General features: G+C 35.8%; 1 protein-coding gene across 1 annotated transcript in view; it reads left to right on the top strand.

Annotated features, from left to right (window-relative positions):
- Positions 1 to 21,633, top strand: part of DYNC2H1 (dynein, cytoplasmic 2, heavy chain 1) — a gene marked incomplete at its 3' end in the record, with an annotated part of 85,264 nt that extends 63,631 nt beyond the window's left edge. Inside the window, exons 65-76 of the mRNA XM_010131120.1 lie at positions 923 to 1,046; positions 3,340 to 3,503; positions 4,695 to 4,814; positions 6,860 to 6,994; positions 7,821 to 7,964; positions 9,624 to 9,713; positions 10,094 to 10,159; positions 13,484 to 13,534; positions 14,812 to 14,889; positions 16,042 to 16,173; positions 17,078 to 17,150; positions 21,473 to 21,633. Coding sequence (XP_010129422.1) covers positions 923 to 1,046; positions 3,340 to 3,503; positions 4,695 to 4,814; positions 6,860 to 6,994; positions 7,821 to 7,964; positions 9,624 to 9,713; positions 10,094 to 10,159; positions 13,484 to 13,534; positions 14,812 to 14,889; positions 16,042 to 16,173; positions 17,078 to 17,150; positions 21,473 to 21,633 — 1,338 coding nt within the window. The remainder of the gene's footprint in view (positions 1 to 922; positions 1,047 to 3,339; positions 3,504 to 4,694; positions 4,815 to 6,859; positions 6,995 to 7,820; positions 7,965 to 9,623; positions 9,714 to 10,093; positions 10,160 to 13,483; positions 13,535 to 14,811; positions 14,890 to 16,041; positions 16,174 to 17,077; positions 17,151 to 21,472) is intronic.
- Positions 21,634 to 23,756: the final 2,123 nt, after the last annotated feature.

Genomic DNA, 23,756 nt, shown 5'->3' with positions numbered 1-23,756 from the left:
GCTGAGAGGAAGACAGTAAAAGGTTTGTAAACAGAGAGGGCTTTTGTGTTCTTGTCTCCAGTTCACTGGATTTCAGTATGTATGCACTTCCTCTCTGATTTTTGTGTTGCATTATCTACACTGGAAACAGTAGGTTGGATTTCAGTTTGAGATTAAATTACCTAAGGTTAATAGCGTGTCTGTTTACGTGGATGGTGAGGCTTGGCTCGGTTGCACATACAGTAAGCAGGCATCTAGTGCTGTTCAAAAGTCTGCTATTGAACTGCACCTGGCCTCAAGAAACTGCTTCCACAGAGCGCAGATCTTCCACAGATGCCTGCCAGCTCTGTGCAGGCCATTTAGATACTTTCTGACGGTCCTAGGTACCTATCTTTGCGTAATAGGAACTTCCCCAGCTGGCTGATGGGCTTGAATACCTTTTAGGCTCTGCTGTCTGTGTTGTCTAGGACTCCCATTGGCCATAACGGAATCTTAAACACCACGTACACGTTTAGACACCTGCATGCAAAAGCCCACATTTAATTATCTCAATAGCAATGTGAATCTTTTTTGTTAGGTCTTGATTCAGTTTTGAGATGTAGCTACTTGATAACGTTTGAGATGCTTTAACTAGCCAGGGCTTCCAGGTGCATCTGACAGGTGTGACAGGACATGGTAGACTTGTCCTCTTCTGGTGCAGCACTTGGAAAGCCAGGCATGTTAAAAAGGTTGCCTGTATGTGTGTAGCTGGATAGATCGAACAAACTTAAATTAAACACTTGTGGCTAAACCCTGAACTATCATCTGGTGCTTGTAATAGAATTTTTCAGCTGTACTGCTGATTTTTAGATTCAGACTCCTGGTATAGTGCATTACTATTCATTCAGAAGTGTTAATATCTTAAAAAAGCATTTATCAAAGGAATTTAATTTTATTTGCCCAGGACACCAACTTTCTAACTGCCCTTGAGCTGGCAGTGAGATTTGGGAAAACACTTATTATACAGGAAATGGATGGAGTGGAGCCTGTACTTTACCCGTTGCTAAGAAAAGATCTTGTTGCTCAAGGTAAGTGCCCACGATCTTTACAAACGCCTGCTCAAACCTTGTAGGTTAGATTTATATCACACAAAACTTGAGGTTGACTTCTGAAAACATGAGTACTGTGTAGTTTTTTCCTCTACTAACACTTCAGTGCATGAAATACATGGAGATATGTTCTTGTTTGGTGAGTGGAAAAATACTGAAAAATATTAAAAGATTTCTTGACTGGTATTAGAATAAAGTCATTTTATAAACTCTTCACAATTTACATTTTAAGTTAATTTCTAGTGATAATTACAAACACATAGTTTGATTTAGGAACTTGGGCCTTAAATATACCAGGAATTACACAACTGTTTGGGCAGTTGGACTTCAGAGTTTTAGAATGTTGGTGTTGCTGTTTCCCTTTCATTTGTCTAAAACTAAAGAAAGTACATAGGTCTGTCCCTGATGGGACTTTGGAATGGGGTGGGGGTCATGGAGATCAGCAAAATGCTGAAATTCGGTGAAAGGAGTATGCCTAACCAGTGCAATGAAAGGAGAAAAACAAAAATTAAATTTTACAGTATCTCTGCTTTGGAGACATCATGTTCTCCATATAACTGCTTTGTATTTAGTAGCTTTAAAATGGCTGATATGAAAAATTGTGTTGAAAGTTTAGCGAAGATAAATGGTAATGATGAAAGTATCAGCATGAATTATGTTGAATTATGTTGAATTATGTTGCATATTTTGAAATTATACAGAAATAAATAGTGTATAAATAAATTCTTAGAGTGTATTAAAAAAATACAACAGTGTATGATTTATATTCTTTCAAAATTTTTGTAGTTAAAGTGTGTTTATGTTACCCTTAGTAATTGTATTTCTGCCTCAAGTGTTAGTTCCTCAGCATATCTGTGCAAGTCCGAACTACGGAGCTGTTTTTTGAAAAAGAACAAGGGGTCTCTATTTGAGTCTTGTCACTTCACGAGCAAGCCCATACTCCTTCTTGTACAACCATGGAGGCGGGGGCTGGTCTGCATCATTTCGCTTGTGATGACTGTACATCTTTTCATCACTTGGAATGAAGCATTGTGAAAAAATGTGAATATATGTACTGCAATGAATCTGCCTTGGTACAGCTTCCATTTTTTGTTGGACGTTTTTACAGCATAGGCCTAAAATTCATTCTGATTCTTGGCAGAGAAGCAATACTGGTATGTGATTTTCATCTCCACCAGTGTTTTAGCAAGAGATTTATACTTAGGGCATTTCTGATCTGCTCGTAGTACTAAAAATAGAGATGCACACCTAACTATGCCGCCACAGAAATTTCGCTTTGAAACTTTTAATCTTATAAATCTGTTGCTCCTTCTTTTTTGGTATCAGGAAGCAAAATCTTTCTCTAGTTGTGTGATTGTTTGAGTCTTTTTTTCTGACCCTGATAGAGTGGAAGGATGGTGGTAAGAGGCCATACATATAATTTCATTCCATTGCAGGCATATGGAGAAATGTTAAAATATTAGAAGTATAAATAGAGATTGAATCTGTGACAGCAGGAGTTTAATAAATGAATTGTTTCTTTCATCCAGTGTTTAATTAAATGTATTTCTAATAAGACAAATTTCTTAATGGAATATTTTTCTTTCAATCTGATGACTAGATATTCCAGCATCTTTACTGTTATATACTTTCTCTTTAACAATCATCAGAGAAAGTAGTATTTTAATAAAATCAGGATCATACGGCACCATCAACCTTCTACAAATAAATGTCGATGCAGGGATGAAATCTAATGGGTCTGCATTGCATTCAGAAACTGTGGAGCCGTCTTAGCTGATACGTAGTTATGGCTGGTGTGTTTTGGTGGAGTGGGATCCCCATGCGGCCACGTAAATGAACCTGTGTGAATTAGGCCAGGATTCTTACACAAAAAAGGGGGATTCTCCAGTGCACCTTCTGTGGTGTTTTGTCTTCTATTAATTGTCTGAAGATTTCAAAGATTCATTGGTATTACTTCAAGTGCGCTTTTTGCCATTTATGCTAATTGTACTGGGTGAGGATGATTAAACTACCTTGATGTATTAAATATTCTCACTATGTAACTTTCTTACCCTAATGCTATGTTAAAGCTTTATTTTTGCCTTTTTTTTTTTCCCCAACAATGCAGGATTGGTTATGTCCCTTAAAGTTTTTTAGAATTTATTTTCCATTTACATTTTATAAAATACATTTGCATCAACTGGTCATGAAGTGCTACACAAATACCATTATCTTCAATTAATTCTAGAATGTTCCAGACAGAGTGAGTATAACATCTTTTTATTATTTACAGGACCCCGTTACGCTATACAGATAGGTGAAAAAATGATAGATTATAATGAAGAGTTCCGTCTTTTTCTATCAACAAGGAACCCAAATCCCTTCATTCCACCTGATGCTGCTTCTGTTGTTACAGAAGTAAATTTTACGACGACAGGAAGTGGCTTAAGAGGACAGGTAGGCATTTTAGAATAAAACCAGTGTGTGTGTAGCAGACATCCATAGCTACATCCCGCTTCTGGAAGAAGCCTGATGGTGAAGTTTATGTTAATGGTCACAGAAATGTTTTCTAGCACATGCAGATAAGTAGTAAGATGCTGAAACTAAATTTAAATTTTAAAATCATGCTTTTATGCGCTTTGGAACCAAGTAGTGAGTCCAAAAGAGAAAATGGACACCCTCTCATTGGCTTCATTTGCAACAGATTAATTGCTAAGATTCTGATTTTTGTTCAAGATGCATTTATGGTACCGTGGAAGCAGTTCTGTTATTGTTCTCCAGAGTTCCAGTTACAGAGTAGTGCTAGCATCAAGATATTTCATGTGCCGGAAAAATGTAATAAAATCAAAAAGTTGTATAACTTAGTTCATCCAAAATGCTTCTGAGGGGTTTTTTTCTGTAACAGTTAGGAAGCAAAATGTGGAGTACAGATGGAAGAGAAATAATAAAGAAGAGAAATGAGGGGAGGGAAATAAATCCTCTAATTGATATGAAACAAATTTTTCCAAACTAACAAGAGGCTTAGAATGGGTTGTAAATAAGTTGTTGATAATTAACGTGGAATTCAAAATGGGAAGCATGGATAACCATATGGATTTCCCCCCTCCACTGGAGATGGGGAATCAACATCATACAGTGTAACCAAGTGAATTGACTCCCTCTTTAAGTGGAATTACAGGGGGAAAAAAAAAAGCTTTGTTTTTAGTTTTCTCTCTTTGTTGGCAGGAGAGGGAATTGACCTTTAGTAGGCTCACTGAAAGAAATTTGCGGCCGCTCTGTTTCCTTTTGTATCTGGTAACAGTGTATGCACGAATGAAGACTGCCAGCCATTTAAAGGCAGCTGTGATGCAGGTTGAGGCCATTCAGATGGATGTTTTTGCGTATCTCACCTGGCTCGCGTCTCCTGGGCATGGTTCACAGTGGTTCCAGGGTTATGCTTGCCACTGTGGGTTATCCTGGATGTCTGCATAGATTTAAACCTGATGGATGTCTGGTGCAACTGAGTAAACCCTCAGAAGTCTGCTTTCAGAAACATAGACTACATACTGCTGTGTGATTAATGCATATGGATTATGCTGTATGATGAATGAATCTATATTACAAAATATTAGTGGTTTTTATCCTGTGAGAAATCTCCTTTCTTTTCAGCTTTTGGCTTTGACAATTCAGCATGAAAAGCCTGATCTGGAAGAGCAGAAGACAAAATTGTTACAACAAGAAGAAGATAAGAAGATACAGTTAGCTAAGCTTGAGGAATCGCTGTTGGAGGTGAAATAAATTTAGATCAATATTGTTACTGTTCTTTTTCGTATTGTTATGTGTTTGAATGAAGATGGTAAAAGTGTTGGAATAATGAGCCTTCAGAATTTTTTTATTTCCAAAAATAAAAACCTTATTTGCCTGGGGTTGTTGGCAGAGTAAAGTAGATAAAATATGTACATCTGTCATTAAATGTATTGAAATACTACAGTTTCGTGTTGTCAAAGTTAAATGCGTGAATTGTTGGGCTAGTTTTAAGCTGGTTTAGATTGACTAGAAATTTCATTAACTTTAATGCATTGAGAAAGAGGAGACTTTGTTAAAAATGGTACTATTTCATTTTCAAATTATGAGTTTTTAAAAAAATCACATTTTCAAGTTTGTGAATCATGTCAAATGATGCTGTCTCAAGCTGAGAAATGATTCTGTGTTGTGAAAGGAAAAAAAACAACTGAAAGAAAAATTCCCCATAGAAAATTGAAAGAATCCTTGAGACATATTTAAAACTTTAAACCTCCACAGTTGTTTCTCATTAGCAATGAAAGTAATATTCTTTGAAGTTAACGTTTACCTTTCTCGTGTTTAAAATGAATATTCTCAATTTTCAGTTTTCCTTGTTATTTTAATGACAGCAATTATACTCAGAAACAGTTGTACACCTCCATAAGAAAAGGTAGCTTCCAAGGAAGAGGACTTTTCTGTTTGCATCTTGTCATGGATTTCGCAGAAACTGTACTTCGTGCCCATAGGAACGGATCCTCAAATCCTCCTTTTTTCTAAAATGTCGTAGATACAGGGAGATTGTACCTGCTGCATCAAACTCTCAGTCTGTATCTGAGTCGTAGAACTTTGCAGTATCCAGTACAATGGTCTTGAGCATAAGCTAATAGTTTTTACAGATTCCCCCAAAACTAATAAACTGAACTTTTATTAGAGTGGCCATTTATAGCTCAATTTCAGAATTTTACACATAATTATCTTAGGTGATTTGAATTTCCACGTTTACTGTCCCTGTTAAACATGCTATTAAGTCTCAAATGTTAAGCTCAAACCTTTTTAAAAACTGTGATGGGGCAAATGTCTCTTACAGGCAGAGGGAAACTTGTTCTCTAAAAATTTTGTATTCAAACTTGATCCTTCTTTTGCATCTTAATGTCTACAAGAAGCTGAGAGTTCACAAATGCAACAAGTGTCCACTTTTTATAACAGACTTTTTCTGTGATCTTGGAGTTCCAAAATCTTTCACATTCATCCAATCTGAACAGTCAAGTGCAGAATTTAAAATAATTAGATGCCTAAGCTATCTGCAACTAAGTGGCCAAGTATTAACAACAAGGTTGGTTTCAACTAAGGCATTCTTGTTAGCCTGGAAATCAGAATATTCCTTGACTCTGAAGAAAGAAACCTAAAGCTCAGTGGAATCTGACGTTTGTTACATGGACTTTGTGAACAAAGAAGCTGGTGCTTGATATAGCTAAATTCCAGTTAATCCTAAAGCAAGATGAGCATTATGTTTGAAGTACTGTACTGGTTTTCTTCCAGAAGGCTTGTAGTAAAGATGCAGGTGCTGTGGCTACATCATAGCTTGTACTATGATTCCTCTCAGCGAAACCAGACTTCTGGAAAAAACAGATGATCTTGTCCTAAACTTTTTCATGTAGAGAACAGAGCTATTGCAAGTAGCCAATTTCAGGTTAATCTGGTAGTTAAATCAAAGAAAAAATACCCTAATTTTTATTTATGACAGGGATATTACTGTATACAACTCTGATCATAGAAATCATTCTCGAAAGCGTGCTGATGACTTGATTTCTGAGCCTGGCAATCTGCATTATTGGAGTTTGTTCTTGGGTTTTATTTCCCATGCTTCATTAAAACAACGTCTCGGTTTTCGGAGTTACCTACTTTCTAGTACTCTTAATGCATTTAACAATTCAGGAGGATGTGCAGCTCAAAAGGAAGGACAGCTTCCAACACGGCTACTTTACAGGTTTGGGGGTTTTTTTATGTAACCAGGATGAATTTTTTGGTTTTTTTTTTTTTTTTTTTTGCAGACACTTGCAACGTCACAAGGCAATATATTAGAAAATAAGGATCTGATTGAATCTCTGAATCAGACTAAAGCAAGCAGTGCACTCATCCAAGAATCACTTGCTGAATCTCACAGACTTCAGAGCTTCCTTGATAAGGTGGAAGGGTATTTTAATCTTCTGTTGCTGTTTTCTTTCCTGATAAAAATAGTCATCCTCCCTTTAGAGAGGATATGTACATCCACAGAAGTGTAAGAGCAATAACATAGTAAATTAATTTTTTGGAGTAAAGGATAGTTGAGATATGCAAGTACAGAAAGTATTTTCAATAACTAAATTCCTTTGTTTTACACACGGTGAGTAGCTACTCAGTTTAAGGTCTGCCAGTTTAAATTAAAGGAATTTTTTCCCCAAGGACTTACTGGCAAGTTTAGGTTTTGACTTTATTTTTGCTATCTGTGTTGCAAATGGTGTAGCTTGTATGGATGTTCTTACTTAACATATCCCTTGCTATTGCAAAAATTTAGGTCGTTGGTGATGCTATTCATCTGCCATTCTGCTTTTGTAACACATCACAGAGTTCTGCTCTGTGTTCGTATTTGTTTAGTTTAAAATTTTTGATTGAATTCTGGGACGTGTTCTGTGGTGGGAAGAGGCCTCACTGCTCTAGGGATAAATGTTCTTCATAGTTTAAAGAAGTTTTTACTACAAATGCATTCTTCCAGTTATGAAATCTAGACAGTGTCGAAGGCTTGTCCTGGTTTGAATTATTTGCATTTCCTCAGTATGGGCATTTTCCTCAGTTTGAGGAAACTCAATGCATCTTCCTCAAGGTGAAGAACTGGACGGGACTGCATTTTCCGAAGCAGTGGCAGTCGTCCACGTGTTTTTTCAGTGGGATGGACACATGTTTATGCAATAGCCGGCAGATGGCAGTAGTGTACTGGGTATTTATGTATGTGTCTTTTGGTTTTTTTATCCGCAGGAGAGGGACGCCTATCTCCCTTTAGCTGAGAGTGCGAGCAAGATGTACTTCATTATCTCTGACTTGGCCAAAATTAATAATATGTACCGCTTTAGTTTGGCGGCTTTCCTGCGGCTTTTCCAAAGAGCTCTGCAAGGCGAGCAGGTATTTTTTTCTGTTCCTGAAGCTGTTAATGCTGCGGAAGAATCAATCTGCTTTGATCCTTAGAACTTGTTAGTTGCTTGGATGTTTTTAGCAAACAATATATAAAATCTGATGATGAAATACATAATAAGTAGGGATGCTGAACTGTTGTGCTTTGGATATTCAGAATACATGCACGTGGAATTTAAATGATCATAATGTATGTATAAACCGTGAAATTGCTGTGCCATCTGAAAACAAAATAACTCCTATTTGTAATTTCAAGCTTGCTCTTTGTCTAAAGTGAATTAGAAAAACCGAAATTGATTATAACTTTACTGAAAGCTTTATTTAAACAAATTAATGATCTAATCTGCAAATGATGCTAATTCTATCAACAAGGGGTAGAATAAGAAAGGACTTATACCTGAAGGAAGATCAAAACCTTTATCTACTTTTATACAGTTCGTAAGCAGGCATGCAGCCTGTCTTGGGGAAAATGTAATTTTTACTTTTCTGTGTTCTGATGGCTAGTATATTCTTCCTACTGAAGCACAGACTTACGCATTTATCCCTTGTCATCTCACTCTTTAGATCTAAAACGACAAACTGAGTAAAAATGCATTTTCTTTTTATTCAGCTTCTCCAAAATTCATCTTATTTCTTTTTGTTTCCACTTTAAAAAGGCATTCACCAGCCTTTCATCATGTCACTTTTGGATTCTCCTTTATTCTGGCATCTGTGCTTACAACTTTCTTTCAGCTCAAATCATCTCCAGGAACATGGTTCTGACTATGCAAACTTGCCCTCTTTAAGGTTCTTTTCCTATTACTTCTTTTCAACAATGTGATCTTCTAACTTCTTGTTCTTACACAGTCCTTCATAATTTCTTTTCTTCCTGCCTGTTATGTCACCTATTTAATGCTCAACTTCTCTTTTTTGCCTTGTTTGCTTTCTTCATTTTTCTTTCTTCTCCTCTATCCAATTCTTCATTTTCCCCAAGTTATCTTTGAAACATGGGGAAAGTATTAGTCAAATCAGCCTGTGAATCTAAATCACCCTCCTTTATAAACTCACCTCTTCAAATTCCAGCATGGTAGAAAGGAACTTTTTTCTGATAAATCTCATACTATCTCTTGCCTCCCTCACCTTTCCCCGCTGTCTTCTTTTGTCCTGTGTTTCCTTCCATTTTCTTCTGTTATAATTAGTCTGTAAACTTTGAAAGGTAGGATTATTTTCTACAATGTTTAATTCAGTTGGGCCAAATTTGGCTGGAAGTTTAGTAACTACACTTAACACACACCTGTTTAATAACATTAAATACAGTAATCCGGTATATAAGCAATTTTTACTAAGTGAAAATGATGAAATTTCAAGGATATTAATCTTTAGAAGGAACTGTTGTCTCATTCTCTATGTGTTTACCTTATATATAATGTTGTATAATATACACAGTCAAAATATTTAAGGCCAAAGTATTTATTTCTTAATGCTTCATCATGAACGTCTCATTTTTTAATTTATTCATTGATAGCTGCAGCTGAGTTCAATAATATGTTTTTAGAATTCATAAGTATCACATAGAGTCCGGATCATTTCTGCCATTCTGCTGAATTTTACAGGGTACATATAAAGATTTTTACTTTAACATGAATTTTTGAAATCCAAACTTTTTTTTAGAATTCAAGTAATACTGAGGAAAGAATCAGCTTGCTTATTGACTCATTCAAACATATGGTGTATGAATATTGTTGTCGTTGTTTGTTCAAGGTAAGATTGTATTTTTTCTTGCTTTTTTACAGTTTGAAATTATTCTTTTAATTTCTGTTTAAAAAATTTTCTATGAGAAGATCTCAAGTATTTCCTATGCATGGTTTAAAACGTAGAGATTGTTTAGTATGATTGCCTGATTAGAAGTATTTGTTTTTTCTTCTTTTCTTGAATTTAGATGTACTTAGTTGCAAGGTTTGGGTTAGTGATTGTGTCTAAGTCGCAGAGGTATGTAGCAATTTTGAATTAAGATATGTGTCATTAAGTCACTACTATGGAATTAGAGGTGTTTTATTAATGAAATTTTGTTACTTATAAAAAAAAGCAGAAAGCTGAATTTTAATGAACATATAAATACATTTTTATTCCTTTTATTTAAGGCTGATCAGCTAATGTTTGCTCTACATTTTGTACGAGGAATGCACCCGGAACTTTTTCAAGAGAATGTAAGTGCTACAGGAGAAAATCTCCAAGTGATTTATTTAAACTGAATATGAAGAGTAAATAAGTAGATAAAACATCTTTGTCAATAAGTGTAGGACTCAGGATTTTAGATTTATATGCTACTGTTTTTTTTAAGACTGTTACTTTTGGATGCCAGCATTTTATTTATTAGGTTCAAAGTGAAGTTTATCATGAAAAAGGTAAGTAAATGGCTGCCTTTTAAAAAGAGGTATGAAAAAGATGTTTATGGAGTGTTCTTGCAGTTTTTGCAGGTGTTATATCAGTGTTTCCCACCACCATGTGGCTAGATATTTTTTCACCATTCCAGTTAAATACGGATATTCACTTATAAGCAAAGTGTTGGTTACACACCTCTTTCACTGTGTGCAAGGGTTTCTTGTGCATCATGCCTTGGTATTGAAATGCAGAAAAGGAGTGCAAGACCTAGGGAGAAATTAAGTAAAAGTCTGATTCTGCAATCTGCATTTGAAGACACTTAAAGTGAAGAGCCTTCCTCGAAGGTGAAGTAGTGAAGTTATCTTTTGTGCCTTTCAGCCATCGATTCTTCAGTGTCTAAGAAATCTCTGGACCAGTGATCATTAATGTCCTCATTTGCAGCAGTGTCTTCAAGAGTGCACCGTACAGAATGTCCTTCTTGTATGTTGTTCTCTGGCCGCATAAGTGTTGGATTCTTTGCATCTCCATGGCCTGTCTTTGAGAGGAATGATTAAATCATCCTGAAATGGTCTATATTTTTGATAGCATAGCGGGATGCAGTTGATAGAGGTTCACTCCACATTTAATAAAAATGGCTGTCCACTCAGTTTTCAGGCAAGTGGTGTTTTATTAGTGTATTCACAAAATATCAAGAGTTGTCCCATGATATTTTTGACAGTGGTCCGAAAGAGGCTTAATGTCAAAGTACAGAATTTGTGGGGAATTTATCTGGTTTCTAGAGGCTAACCTATTCCCAACAAAATTGCAGCAGAGCTTAGGGACTGGTAACCCTTATTTCCATAAGGCAGCACACATCTCAGTATTAACATGTGCCTGTCTTTGGGTGTTAGATAACGCTTTTTGCCCAACGTGAAGGTTCATAGTGAATTTACATTTTTTCTGGTAAAATGGTCCAAAATGTTAATGGTGACTGAATTGGTAATTAAAATTTAATCACCTGTTAAAATTCATCTGAGCAGGTTATCCTAGAGGGTCTTTGTAGGAAACAGGAAAAAAAGCAGACCTGTCAAAGAGCAAGTGATTATTTTCTTCATAAATTGATTTTATAAAATAGATCAGAGGATTTACCACTAAAATTGCTAACTTCTCTCTGTTGCCCTTAGAGGCAGACTAGACCAGCTGGTGCCAAAGTTATTGTTTTCTATATTGTGTTTAATTAATCCTATAAAGTCTGCCTGTAGTAGAAAAATATGCACCATTGACTTACTGCAGTTGCCTGAATATGGCTAATGAGTGTGAGTCAAGACATATTTATTTATCTAAAATACCTGCATGGAATGAAGAGACAAAGCTATGGCTTTCTATACTGGAAGATGGAGACAAAAACGAGTATCAAAGAATACGAGAAGAGAGTAGTAGATGTCAGTTCACTAGAGGAGAATCCATTATAGGATAAAAGATAAAAATCAGGTAATACATTTGAAGAAAGTAATGGATCTTGATTAGATGGAGGATGTAGGTTTAAGGTACAAGGTTTAAGAAAGGTTGGTTGAAGCTTTTGGTGTTATGACTGCAATGTAGCTTTATTGCAAACGTATGGATTGACCTAGTGAAATCCCACAATCTTTCATCAATGAAGCTGCCTGATAAAAAATTAGTCAAATTAATCTTACTGGTAGAGGCATACCCTGGCTACTCTTCATTATTAGAACATCCCTAATTCATCTTTATTATTCTTTGTCAGCTTCTGAAAATATCTTGTTTTGTCTTTCTAGTCCTTCAGGTTATAAAGTCATGAAGGCAGCAACTTGCATTTATTTTTCTGTCTAAATTAAAGCCTGGCTGCCTAGGCTTCTTAAATATTTGTAAGGACTACTTTATGTGTTGGTTGCTATTGTTTAGCGTGCATTTGCATCAGCTGTTAGAGTTCTCAACGAGCTTAATCTAGGTCACATGTAATTCACATATTTGAGTATTCAAAAATTAAAATAGTCAATAATTTTCTTACTGTTCTGAAAGGTAGAAGTTATTTTAATTAAATTGTTAGGAAAAGAGTGCTTGTGCAAAATATTTATTGAGGAAAATGAAGCTGAAGTGGTTATTCTTTTAAAGTCCTTTCTTTTGAAGCTTTTAATTGATGAGGCTAGAATGTGTTTATTATGCTGCTAGAGAACTTAGTGTTCTAAGACCTGGTCCCAAAAGATTTCAACCTTCTGCACTGATGAATTTTTTGCGTAGTGTGAAGACATTTATAGTACAACTTCAACGTTACACTGTAGAATGCCTTGGCTTTTAGCAGAGACATTCTCTTTCTGAAACAATATGTACAGATTTTTCTGAGGTAGTTTTACATATCTCTACATATTAAACTTCTGCTTGTCTTTGTAAAAATATTACATGATTTCTAGTTTTAAAACTGGGAAGCCTTCATGTATTTTTCTGTGCATGAGCATTTTCTTTGTAATTTGGAAAGGAACAACAGTTTAATTGAAAGAGAGAGTTGTTTCAAGACTCAGCTGGATTAGTGGCAGAGAGCTATGCTGTGGTCTGTATCAGAGTAGTACTGGTCGATTGACTTTTTCATTTGGAATGTTACTATTATCTTGAACAATCAAAAAAATAATTCTTTAAATATAGATACTGATTATGTAAAATTTCAATAATTATGAAGATTTTTTTAGTATATTTCTTACCACTTCCCAGTATAGGCCTGTGTAATTTCTCGTGCGTTTTTGAAAATCCATCTAATCTGTCTTTAAATGATTAAAAACTGTCTTCCTGAATACAAATGTTAAGTCTAAAAGATTTAATCATACATAAATTCAACTTACATTTGTCTTCTTAATGCAACCAAAGTATTCATAATACCAGTCAATTATATTAAGAATTTGTCCTGTTCAAATAACTACATCATTAGGCAATCTGGATGGGACCTGTGGCTGCTGAGAAAGGACAGGGCTTCTCCTTTAGCTTCTTGTGCAGTACTGCAGTCACTTTACTTGGATTCTGCAAAAGGAATTACATGCTGGTAGTATTACTAGAGTTTAAATATGTTTAACTTCCTATTTTGACTACATGCTACTGCACATTAATCTTCATTCTTAAAGGTGTCTTGTGTCTCATCTGCGTTGTTCATTTATTCCCCCTAGGAATGGGAGACTTTTACAGGTGTGATCATTGGAGATACCGTAAGAAAACCGGTAAGCTACATTTATTTGTCTATTTTGAAATAAGAAACATTCACTTAAATCCTGAAAAGCTAGTTATTCTTACTATACTGATAAATGAATTGAATTCACGCATTAAAAGAATAAATAACTTCTCGCACAGAAATATAAAAATACGAAAACCTTCTGAACATGGCAGTTCATTTTCTGTTTGCATAACTTTTTGCCTTTCTGGCTTTTTTTTTTCTGTTACCAGGATGACAGTTCATTTTTTCAATGGTATGTTTGAGGAGGTTTTAAGATGTCTTCTGTAACTAAAAACAGTGTTTCTGAATCCCTCTTTGTCCTGGGATCACATATGAGTTGTACTTTTTGTATGGATTGATGGAATTGTTCACACACTTTGCTAACTTTGACATGTTTTTTTTCCCAGCCTTAGAGTTCTACTTCTGGAGATGTATTTATATATTTTCCTAGGTGACAGAGATAGCTGAAGCTTCTGTTGCATGCCTTATCAATCATGCTGTAGTTTACTAAGTGTCCCTCAATTCTATTGGATCCGTATAGTTTTAAAATAACCTTTCTGTAGGAAAGGGTAGAGAAAAATCTAAGCTTTCCATAGTCTTATCCATTATAGCCCTTCTTTGAACCAAATATTTTGACAAAGGTTTTGAAAGATATTTTTAGGAGACATGACCCCTTTTTTTTTCCCAGCCTTAGAGTTCTACTTCTGGAGATGTATTTATATATTTTCCTAGGTGACAGAGATAGCTGAAGCTTCTGTTGCATGCCTTATCAATCATGCTGTAGTTTACTAAGTGTCCCTCAATTCTATTGGATCCGTATAGTTTTAAAATAACCTTTCTGTAGGAAAGGGTAGAGAAAAATCTAAGCTTTCCATAGTCTTATCCACTATAGCCCTTCTTTGAACCAAATATTTTGACAAAGGTTTTGAAAGATATTTTTAGGAGACATGACCCCTTTTTGAAGTCAGTTGCTCAGGGTGTATGTATCATTTGGGTCACTTGTTTTTAATAAAAAAGATAACTACTTAGGATCACGTGTGTCATACAGGTACTCTAAATGATAAAGTATTTTCAGGCTCAAGTGATTAAGCACATGTTAATGTGAACAGTTATCTCAAGTTTAAATAATTGGTAGCTTTTGTTTTGTTACGCCATTTATGAACTTAGCAAAAGACAGCAGAAAGATTCTTGTTGTGAATGCTATTTTTATTAAAAAGTGAGTTCCAAAATCTCATTACAAAAATTGGTGTATCTTATGTGTGTAACTTAACTTGCTTTGATAAGGATTCTCAAAGAAGTGCTCGTGACCAGATTCCCTCTTGGATAGAACAGGACCGAGCCTGGGCAGTAGCATCTTTGAAGGTACGCATCACGTGGTGGGTGGAACTTAACTTAAAAGGCCTTCAGTTTTAGCAACTAGTAGTTCGGACTTCAATACTCAAATACGTGTTTGTCAGATGATGGAAATATTTGGTTATTTTAAGCTGTTTATTCTACCTTCCAGAAACCATGACTTAACATACAACCACTTGTGGAAAAAAACCTGGTTTTTTGTTCAATCTCATTTTTCTGAACCTTTTCATGTACATCTCTACCCCATCTAACAATGAATGTCAGTGCAAGTGAATGAACCTCTCATCTTACTGAGATTAGAAAATACTGTAAGCCTACCCGAAGTACTACAATTTCTACAGATAGAAAAAATATACAGAGGAAAATTTGTGAAGAATAAGTTGCAGGTTTCTCTTGTGTAGCAACTTTCACAAATATTGCATTAAAACCCAGAAACTGTTAATTGGGAAACTAGTTCTCTACTTAGGAGTTTTCCATGCACGTCTTTAAAGGGATTTCAGAGTTTGTTACTGCTCAGATCATGTAATTTCAAACTAAACCAAAACCCACTTTCTTGCTTTGGTTCATCAACAGTCAGTGGTGAAGTCTTCTGATCCTGAAGGGATCTAAAGGAAATTACTAGTCCTTAAAATTCTGTCTGAGGATCTTGTGCTCCTCCATGTAGTGCAGCAGCAAGAAGAAAAACCTTGACCAGTCTTTGGCAAGAACTTTTGCTGCTAAATCCTTATTTTTGATTTCAGTTCACCAGAGTTCAGAAACAATTGCAAAAATGATGTGGCAAGCATGTTTGCTAGGGGTTTAAACAAAGTGAGCAACAGGGTGAGTCTGTAGCATATACTGATAGAAGAAGAACCTGGTAATGACTGAAGGAAAGGACTACAATTGGTTAGAGTCCGTAGTTTAAAAGCAATGTACCTAGAGGTTCACAAACAGAAATATAGAGCAAATACAGGGTTAGCATTTCCAGAGAACAGATAAACAAATGGTTAATTTTAAAACCTACCATTTTCTTCTTTAACTCCAAGGATAAAATCGTATTATGTGATATGCACAAGTATGTACAGGTTTAGGGTTATCATGGTAGTTGGAAATTAATTGAAATATATGACATGCAAACGGCTATTCTCCTTTGTTGTTAAACATGCATTATTTGTTTGGTAGATTTCCCTCCCAGGTCTCTATCAGACACTTTGCTTTGAAGATGAAGGCCTGTGGCACACTTTTTCTCGGAGCTCGGTGTGTGAACAAGACATTCCATCCACTATTGTAAAAAGAATTTCCTTATTTCAGCAGGTAATCTTTCCATATTAAATTATTTAAAAATAATTATGAGTTCAGCATTGAAAGTAAGTTTTACATCTTGGGAATTTAGGCTTCAGGCCTTGTTGAATTGTAAGCAGTAACAGTATCTACTTTATTTTGCAGCCTAACTAGTTTATTTAGGCTGGGGAGTTTTATTTTTTTTCTGTAGTACAGACTTTAGTTCTCTCTTATCTGATACATTTTCTGTTGGTGTACTGGCAATATCTGGTAAGGTAACCAGCTCTTTATTAATATTCACAAAATTAATTTTATGAATAGGTACTAAAATTCTTTCATGGTTGCTTTGTTACTGCAGAATTTGTCACCTTGTTGAGCATCATTAGTTTACACAATTCAGTTAATAATTAAATGTGCAAACTCACACATATAGCTGAAAAACACAAAACACAGCAGAAAAAAAGGAAGTTAGATGTAAAACTCTAAAGGTGTCTTTAAACAAAGGAAATTCTTTCAAAACTCAGTGTTTTACTGCACTGAAATCAGAAACATTAGTATTCCAGATAGGATGTTAGTGCCAATATACATGTGTAGAATTCAGATTACCAGTGTAAAGTGAGGGTTTTTTTCTGTCATTCTGGCTACCTACATAGGTACTTTTTTTCTAGAACATTGTAGAAAACTTTCCAGCTTACAGATAGACATTAGATGTGCATCTATCTTCTGATTCTGTTATTAGGACAAGCTACTTAGAAAAGAACAATTACATTAGATTATCTTGGAAAGAAGTGATCAGATAGCTCTACATATTCAGAGGAAATAACTTTGTTCTAAAGAGAATTTTTAAGAATTCGCCATTTTTAGAAGAATCTGGCTTTTTATATGGTCACGATATACTTTTATACACTCATCTCCCCTGAACATATTTTATTTTAAGGTACTTGTGGTCCAGGCTGTCCGCCCAGACAGGCTACAGAGTGCCATGGCTCTTTTTGCTTGTAAAACCCTAGGTGAGTTGATGTTTTACTATGGTGTTTCCACATGACAGTAGAAATCTTTTTTGTCCTGTATTTCTCTTCTATTTCGTAGTTCTGATGGAATCCCTACATTTTAGGATTTTAAAGTATTGCTGATTTTGTTCTCGTAAAGTATTGTTAAAAAGTGCTTTTGAAATGGTTTGGATTACGCCTTGTAGTGATTTAAAATATAATAAAAGATCTGTCAAATTCTTTTAATGAATTCTTGAACGCTGGAGTAATTAAGAAAGGAGGATAGCTGGTTTTCTGTACCTTCTGCACTGCAGCATTTTCCTTAAGACACAAATTTTCCAAGAAGATAGTTTCATTTAAAGTCACTTACCATTTAAAAACCATCGTTTGAGACTTTGTAGATTGGATCCTAAAAGATTGTTTCATGTTTTCAGTCATTTTGTCAGTCTCTTGGACCGTAATGCCATTTTTACTGTCTGTTTAGAAATGCATGTTTTTAAGTGATTCAATACTATATGGTCTATTTGTTCTAGTCTGCCTGTTTTCTCCCTGAGGTCTGTTGTATCCAAAGTTTGGGATTTACATTCCAAATAATCTAAATATTGCAGTACAGCACGCCAAAGCCTTCCTTCAGTTTTTAGCAGTTAATGACAGTTAATATGCATATGGAAGATTAATTATGAGTGTCTCACTGTGGGGGACGCTGGAGTTTTAAGTCACACTCTGCATTGCGTAGTGACAAGGCAGAATTTCTTTTTTTTAATGTGGTACAGTGTCAGGACAGAAGTGGGATTAACAGAAGGGAGAGGATCTAGACAGTAAAGACCTTAAATGTAAGTGGCAAAGGCTGGTTTTAATGTGGTAGAAAATGAACCTGGAAATTTAACTCAGAGACTTGCCACAGTAGTATGACTGGACTTAATTTCCAGTGAAATTGGACTGGACTCTAGCAGCTCATTTCTTTATTTTACATACTATACTGAAATCCACCATGTTAGCAAAAATGATCCTGATGGTATACACCCAAGTCATTCCATATCACTCATGGAGTAGCATTTTTTTTGTATCTGCTTTAACATAGTTTTTTGAGTCTGGCTGCATCAGAAGTAGTATTTGAAGAGGCTTGATTTTAATAACCTAAGTTTTCATATTCTTCAAAAAAAAGCAGTAGAGATACACAGGAAGAAAATCAGTGCAATGCAGTGCAAACAAGTCTGTATTTTATTCTCACAGACAATTTTCTATAGAGTAGAGCAGAGCTCATGTGGTCACGTTGCACCTAGGCCAAAACAAAATTACTTGCCAAAATAAAAAGAAAAAACCAAACCCTCTCCTGCTTCCTCTGTTGGAATTGTTAGTAGTAATAATATATATACTGATACTCTCGTACATTGTTTCTCTGTGTACAGATCACCAACAGAAGAAATTTTAACAAGCAGTTTGAGTTCCAGTTCCAACTGCTGTATATTGCTTTAATTGCATTGACTTTAGCAGAGAAGTTTAGTGAAAAGTTGTTTATTGATTTTATGGAAGCTTCATCAGTTTATAAAACATGTGATGTTTGCATCCTCTGCCAAACTTTGTGCTTATGTGTCAGGTTTTTCTTTCTTCCCCCTTTGTTTTCCATCCCACCCACCCCCCGCCCCGAAAATTTTCAGACAGTTTCTGAAAAGTTATTTGCACTCACATGTGGTTTTTCTTCTTGTGTCAGGATGTCATGATAGTAAGATTTAGGAAATTCTGTCAGAACGGAACACGGAGGCAGAGAAGTGTGTTGGGATTTCCCACTCTGACTGCATAGTCACTCTCTGCAACATGAATGCTCACTGATTTACTCTGAAAATACTGGAGTCCTTTATTTCAATTCGCGAAACATATGGCTGTAATGGCCAGGAATAGAGAGGGCTGTATTGTAGTTTTTCTGTATTTCACTTCTGTTGAGCTTCCTTAAAACAAAAAGCCACCTTCAGCATAGCTGTGCTTTTTCTAAAAATTGTGTGCAATTTCTAAAGAATCCAAACTCTGTTACGGAGGAAAGCTTACACCTTATTAATTACCTAAGTGACGCATCTGGAGAGTCCTTCAATATATTTGGCTGGGCAGTTACTCAGTTACAGTTGCACCTCTTTGAAGTTAACATCATCACCTTAAATACTTTTGTCTATGCCCATTCACAGCTTTTTATTCTATTCCGCAGTTAATGCAAGGCCACAATGTTAATTAGTGGTCAGAAGGATCTTCGTTTAGTTTTTGTATCCTTGCTGCCTGTTGACTTTAACAGTTATTTTTAGTCCTATGCCTTTCAAAGGATTTGAAACAGCAGTGAAGACTTTCAAAATTATTTTCTTCACTGAAACAGAAGTTAATAAAACTTAAAATTTACTTCTCCAAAACCTTACTTTTAATCAAATTTTGATATAAAATTTGGTGTTAAATTCTCAGTCTTTATTGCTTATGTAGCTAGTGATTAAGTTCTAATAATCCTTGATGTAATGTTTTAATACTTAATTAATATGGAAACTTTGATATTTTGGTACTTCAATGGTGAAATATAGTTACAGTGTATTCAACTCAGTAGAGGGATTTAATGCGATTAAACTTGCATAAATTGCAAGACAGTGGTTTATAGCCCAAATATCAGGAGACATTGCACGTACCTCTTCCTTGTGGTCCTCATCCACAAAAAGAAACATTAGATGTTGGATTTTCTAATTACAGGCATAATACTGTTTTCTATTTTCAGCATCATATACACTCTTCCATGAAAACTAACTAAAATAAACATTCTTACCCTCAAGAATGCTATTGTGTTCTAATTCCTGATACTTTTTATTGCTCAGAGTGACTCATGTAGTTTGAATTGTGACTGTAGTTGGAAAAAAAACAAACTAATCTCTAGTTATTTATCAAGTTTCATTTTTTTCTTAGCTAATTTGTCTATTTTCTTTCTTTCTCTGCCCTGCCAATAGTTTAGCTATTTCCGTTTAATTATGTTAGTGAAAGGCATATTAAATCTTGGGAAATTTGTGAAAAGTGATACTATCAGATCCGTCTGGAGGACTAGAAAGCTGATACGCTGGGCGGCTTGCATTCAAAGTGTAAGCTTTTCTCAGGCCCTCTGAAAATGCACCCAAATTTAGCCAATACAGGATTCATTGAGAAACAACTTGCAGATCCTTGTCAGACATTTTTAGATGCTGACAGTTCACTGGGCGTGCTTCAGTCCAACACTAAATAGCTCTACTTGAGTTTCAGTGTCATTTTGTACATCATCTAGGGTTTCAGGTTTATTGGCGGTGAGCAGCCCAACCATTGAGGGGGCTCCCTGTAGCACCATTTTGTACATCATCTAGGGTTTCAGGTTTATGGGCGGTGAGCAGCCAAACCATTGAGGGAGCTGCCTGTATCACTTGCCTTATGGCCTCAGTTTATATACGTGTCTCTGCTTGTATTACCTCTGCTCTCCTAATGAATGTAAAAAGAAAATTCCATTAGCCTTGTTTCAAATTTTTTAAAGCATTTTGATTGATAGTGATTTTATCAGTTTAGTTGCACCTGTCAGAGTCTCTGCACAGATACGTGCAGAGAACCTGGAGCTCGTACTAACCTTTGCCAATCTGTCCTGTTACATTCAATTCATACGCTATTGTTCTATGTGGAGATAATAGCTCAAGGCTAAAAGCAGGCTGTGCCCTCAAGTAAGTCTCTGTTGAGTCTTTTAGTAGATGTTGCATAGATGTCACTGTTTGTGACATCTTCCGTCTCACTTTATGTTGTAATTTCCCATTATCCCTAACACTTCGCCAGTTGAAAATACGTGGTTAACACTATTTAAGTCTATGATATACACAGAACTTAGGCTTGTGTCTAAATATCTAAACTATGTCAACATTCTAAGCTTTTGTGTATTAAACAAATAATAAACAAATAAGAGTAAAGTAGTTGTAGTACCAAGAACTGTAAAGTCTAAGTCGAAGTTGATGCCCTCAGGACAATACAGGAGACAGATTCTGCATGTGGACAAAAACACTGCAATTCGATTTAGCAAATAGAATAGCTCCTCATGTTATATTCTAGCTCTTTTTTATGTTTTCTTGAAGACTATACTCTAAATAAAGACTGCAGTCAAGGTGGATGTCCAGGCACTGTTTTGGTCCTCATGCCTCTTTCTTACCAGTATAGGGTCCCTCCTACCTGCACATTGTAAGGGGTTTTTCTCATTGCAGGATCAGTTTTATGGTCTCCATTGAACAGAACTTTGACAGCCAGATTACATCTAAAATGGTTAATGAAGCACTGCATCATGTGTAGTCACTTTATTTCCATAATAATTCTAATTCTAGGAATAAAAGAATTATCTCCATTGCCCCTGAATTTGAAACGTCTGTATAAAGAGACTCTGGAAATTGAGCCCATCTTGATAATTATTTCTCCTGGTGCTGATCCTTCTCAAGAGCTGCAAGAACTTGCCAATATTGAAAGAAGTACTGAGTGCTACCATCAGGTCAGTCTTAGATAAGCGTAATGAATTACTCAATGTGTAAAATTTTACAGCAGTAATACTGTTTTACCTTGTTTTTTAAAGAAGTTAGTGTGTAAAAGCATAGTTCAGTGTCTATATGTTTGTCGTTCCCACATATCTCTCCACTAACTTCTGATTCCGTTGGAAAAATGAGTTGGAGAAGAGAGCACAATTAGTGGTCTTCACAGAAGCAGAATCCACACGAGGCATTCCTCCAACTGGGCAGAGGAAAAAAGGAGACGATAGATGGAAGAGAACAAAAAAGACTGATTACTATTATACATACTGAAATGCTACCTTTTTTTAGTGTGAAGTAATTGAAATAGGAACAAAACCCACTGAAAACTAGGCTTCATAATTTCTCTGCTTACAAGACAAGCATGTATCTTTCTTCAACAGAAAACATAAATTGGATATTCAGTATTTGTGAATACTTTGGTATTTTGTGACATTCTGTAAAATATTCAGAGAAATTTTACGAGTAAATGTTAACCAATTGATTGCTGATGGGAGTTCCTGAACAGAACTCTTATATTTCAAGTCTTTCTAAGAAAGTGTTAGAGGTCAACCATGTGGTAAAGCCCTGAGGTTTCAGGAATAGACATACACCACCAAAATTATTTGCCCAGCCAATATAAGAGTTGTTTTGTGACGTGGTATACAACTTCTTCCTTGTTTTGCATTCAACACAAAACTGAACTGAGTGGAGATAATTCCCCTTGAGTAGACTTTAATCAGGAGTTGTACCATTAAGAAATGACTTTATATTTTCTGCTGAAATTTGATCTATGCAGATAAGTTGAAAACAACTGGGTTTTTTTAAGAAATTTACTGTAGCTGTTAAATTAATAGAATGACCTGAGTTAGAAAGGACTTCTGGAGATCATCTACTTCATCCCCCTACTCAGAGGCAGGAGGTCCTCCCTCCAAGGATGTAGATCCCACAGTATCTCTAGGAGACCTGGAAGATCTGAGAACAAGCCTCAGCAGTGAAACCTCAGACTAAAAGGGCACACCTTTTCAGTGTGCCTTGTCACTATGTGCCCTGCCCCACTGAGCTATGGGATCACAACTTTCCTTGGCTGACAGGAACTTCACATAACTCAAGAAATGCGAAGTCTTGCCCCCAGGAAAGAAGAAACCCTTGCAATGATGCAGGCAATAGATTGACTGGCTGGGGAGGACCTCTGCTGAAAAGGACTAGAGTGTTTTTGTAGGCAGCAAGCTGGACATGAGCCAGCACTGTGCTCTGCCAGTGGAGGGGTCTTTTTGATGATCTAATAACAGCCTTTCAGTTCCTACAAGAAGGCCACTGAGAAAATGGACCCAGACTTTTTGCAGTCAGGCATGGTGGAAAGAAGCAGTGGGCATAAATTGTAATGAGACAGGTTACAACTGGGTGTAAGCAGAAGTGTTTTCACCATGAGAACAAACAGATTTCCTGGTGCCGTCTCCATCCTTGGAGGTTCCCAAGAGTCCACTGCACAAAGGCCTCAGCTCCTGCTCTGATCTTTCATAGCTGGCCCTACTCTGAGCAGGAGATTGGATTAGAGGTCTTTCAGGATCCATTCCAACTCAAATTATTCTATGATACAAGTGGTTTCCTAATATTCCTGATACACTTTATACATTTCTGTAAAACATTATTGCCTTCTGTCATTTGAGATACTCAGGAGAGAGGAGTTGTTATCAAGCCGATCACTGGTTAGCAGGGAAATGGAAAATGTCGCATTGAATGTTGCTTTTAAATAGTCCTTGAAATTGTTCCTTTTCTGGAATGTTCACTGATTTAGTATATTTTTCCCAACAAATTGTAAAGATGTAGATCCTACTGCCAGCTTATCTAGCTGTGAATGTTTCAGAATGCATATTTTTTACTCTGCCACATGGCTTTTTGTGTTTATGTCTAAATATCCTTCACATGTCGGACTTCAAATATGTAACACGGTATGGTAGTTGGTTAAGGACTGGTACTCAAAGTTTAGTCATCTGAAAGTTGTCCTACTAATGGGAATATTTTGTAGTTTTTATTTTTTCTTACACTTTCTCATGCAACTTGGATAAAATTAAAGAATAGAATTATTAAATTATTATTAAATAATATA

This window comes from Buceros rhinoceros, unplaced genomic scaffold, assembly GCF_000710305.1.
Source record: "Buceros rhinoceros silvestris isolate BGI_N320 unplaced genomic scaffold, ASM71030v1 scaffold16232, whole genome shotgun sequence".
Taxonomy (NCBI): Eukaryota; Metazoa; Chordata; class Aves; order Bucerotiformes; family Bucerotidae; genus Buceros; species Buceros rhinoceros.
Note: the sequence above shows the minus strand (reverse complement) of the source record. Positions and strands in the feature narration are given on the sequence as shown.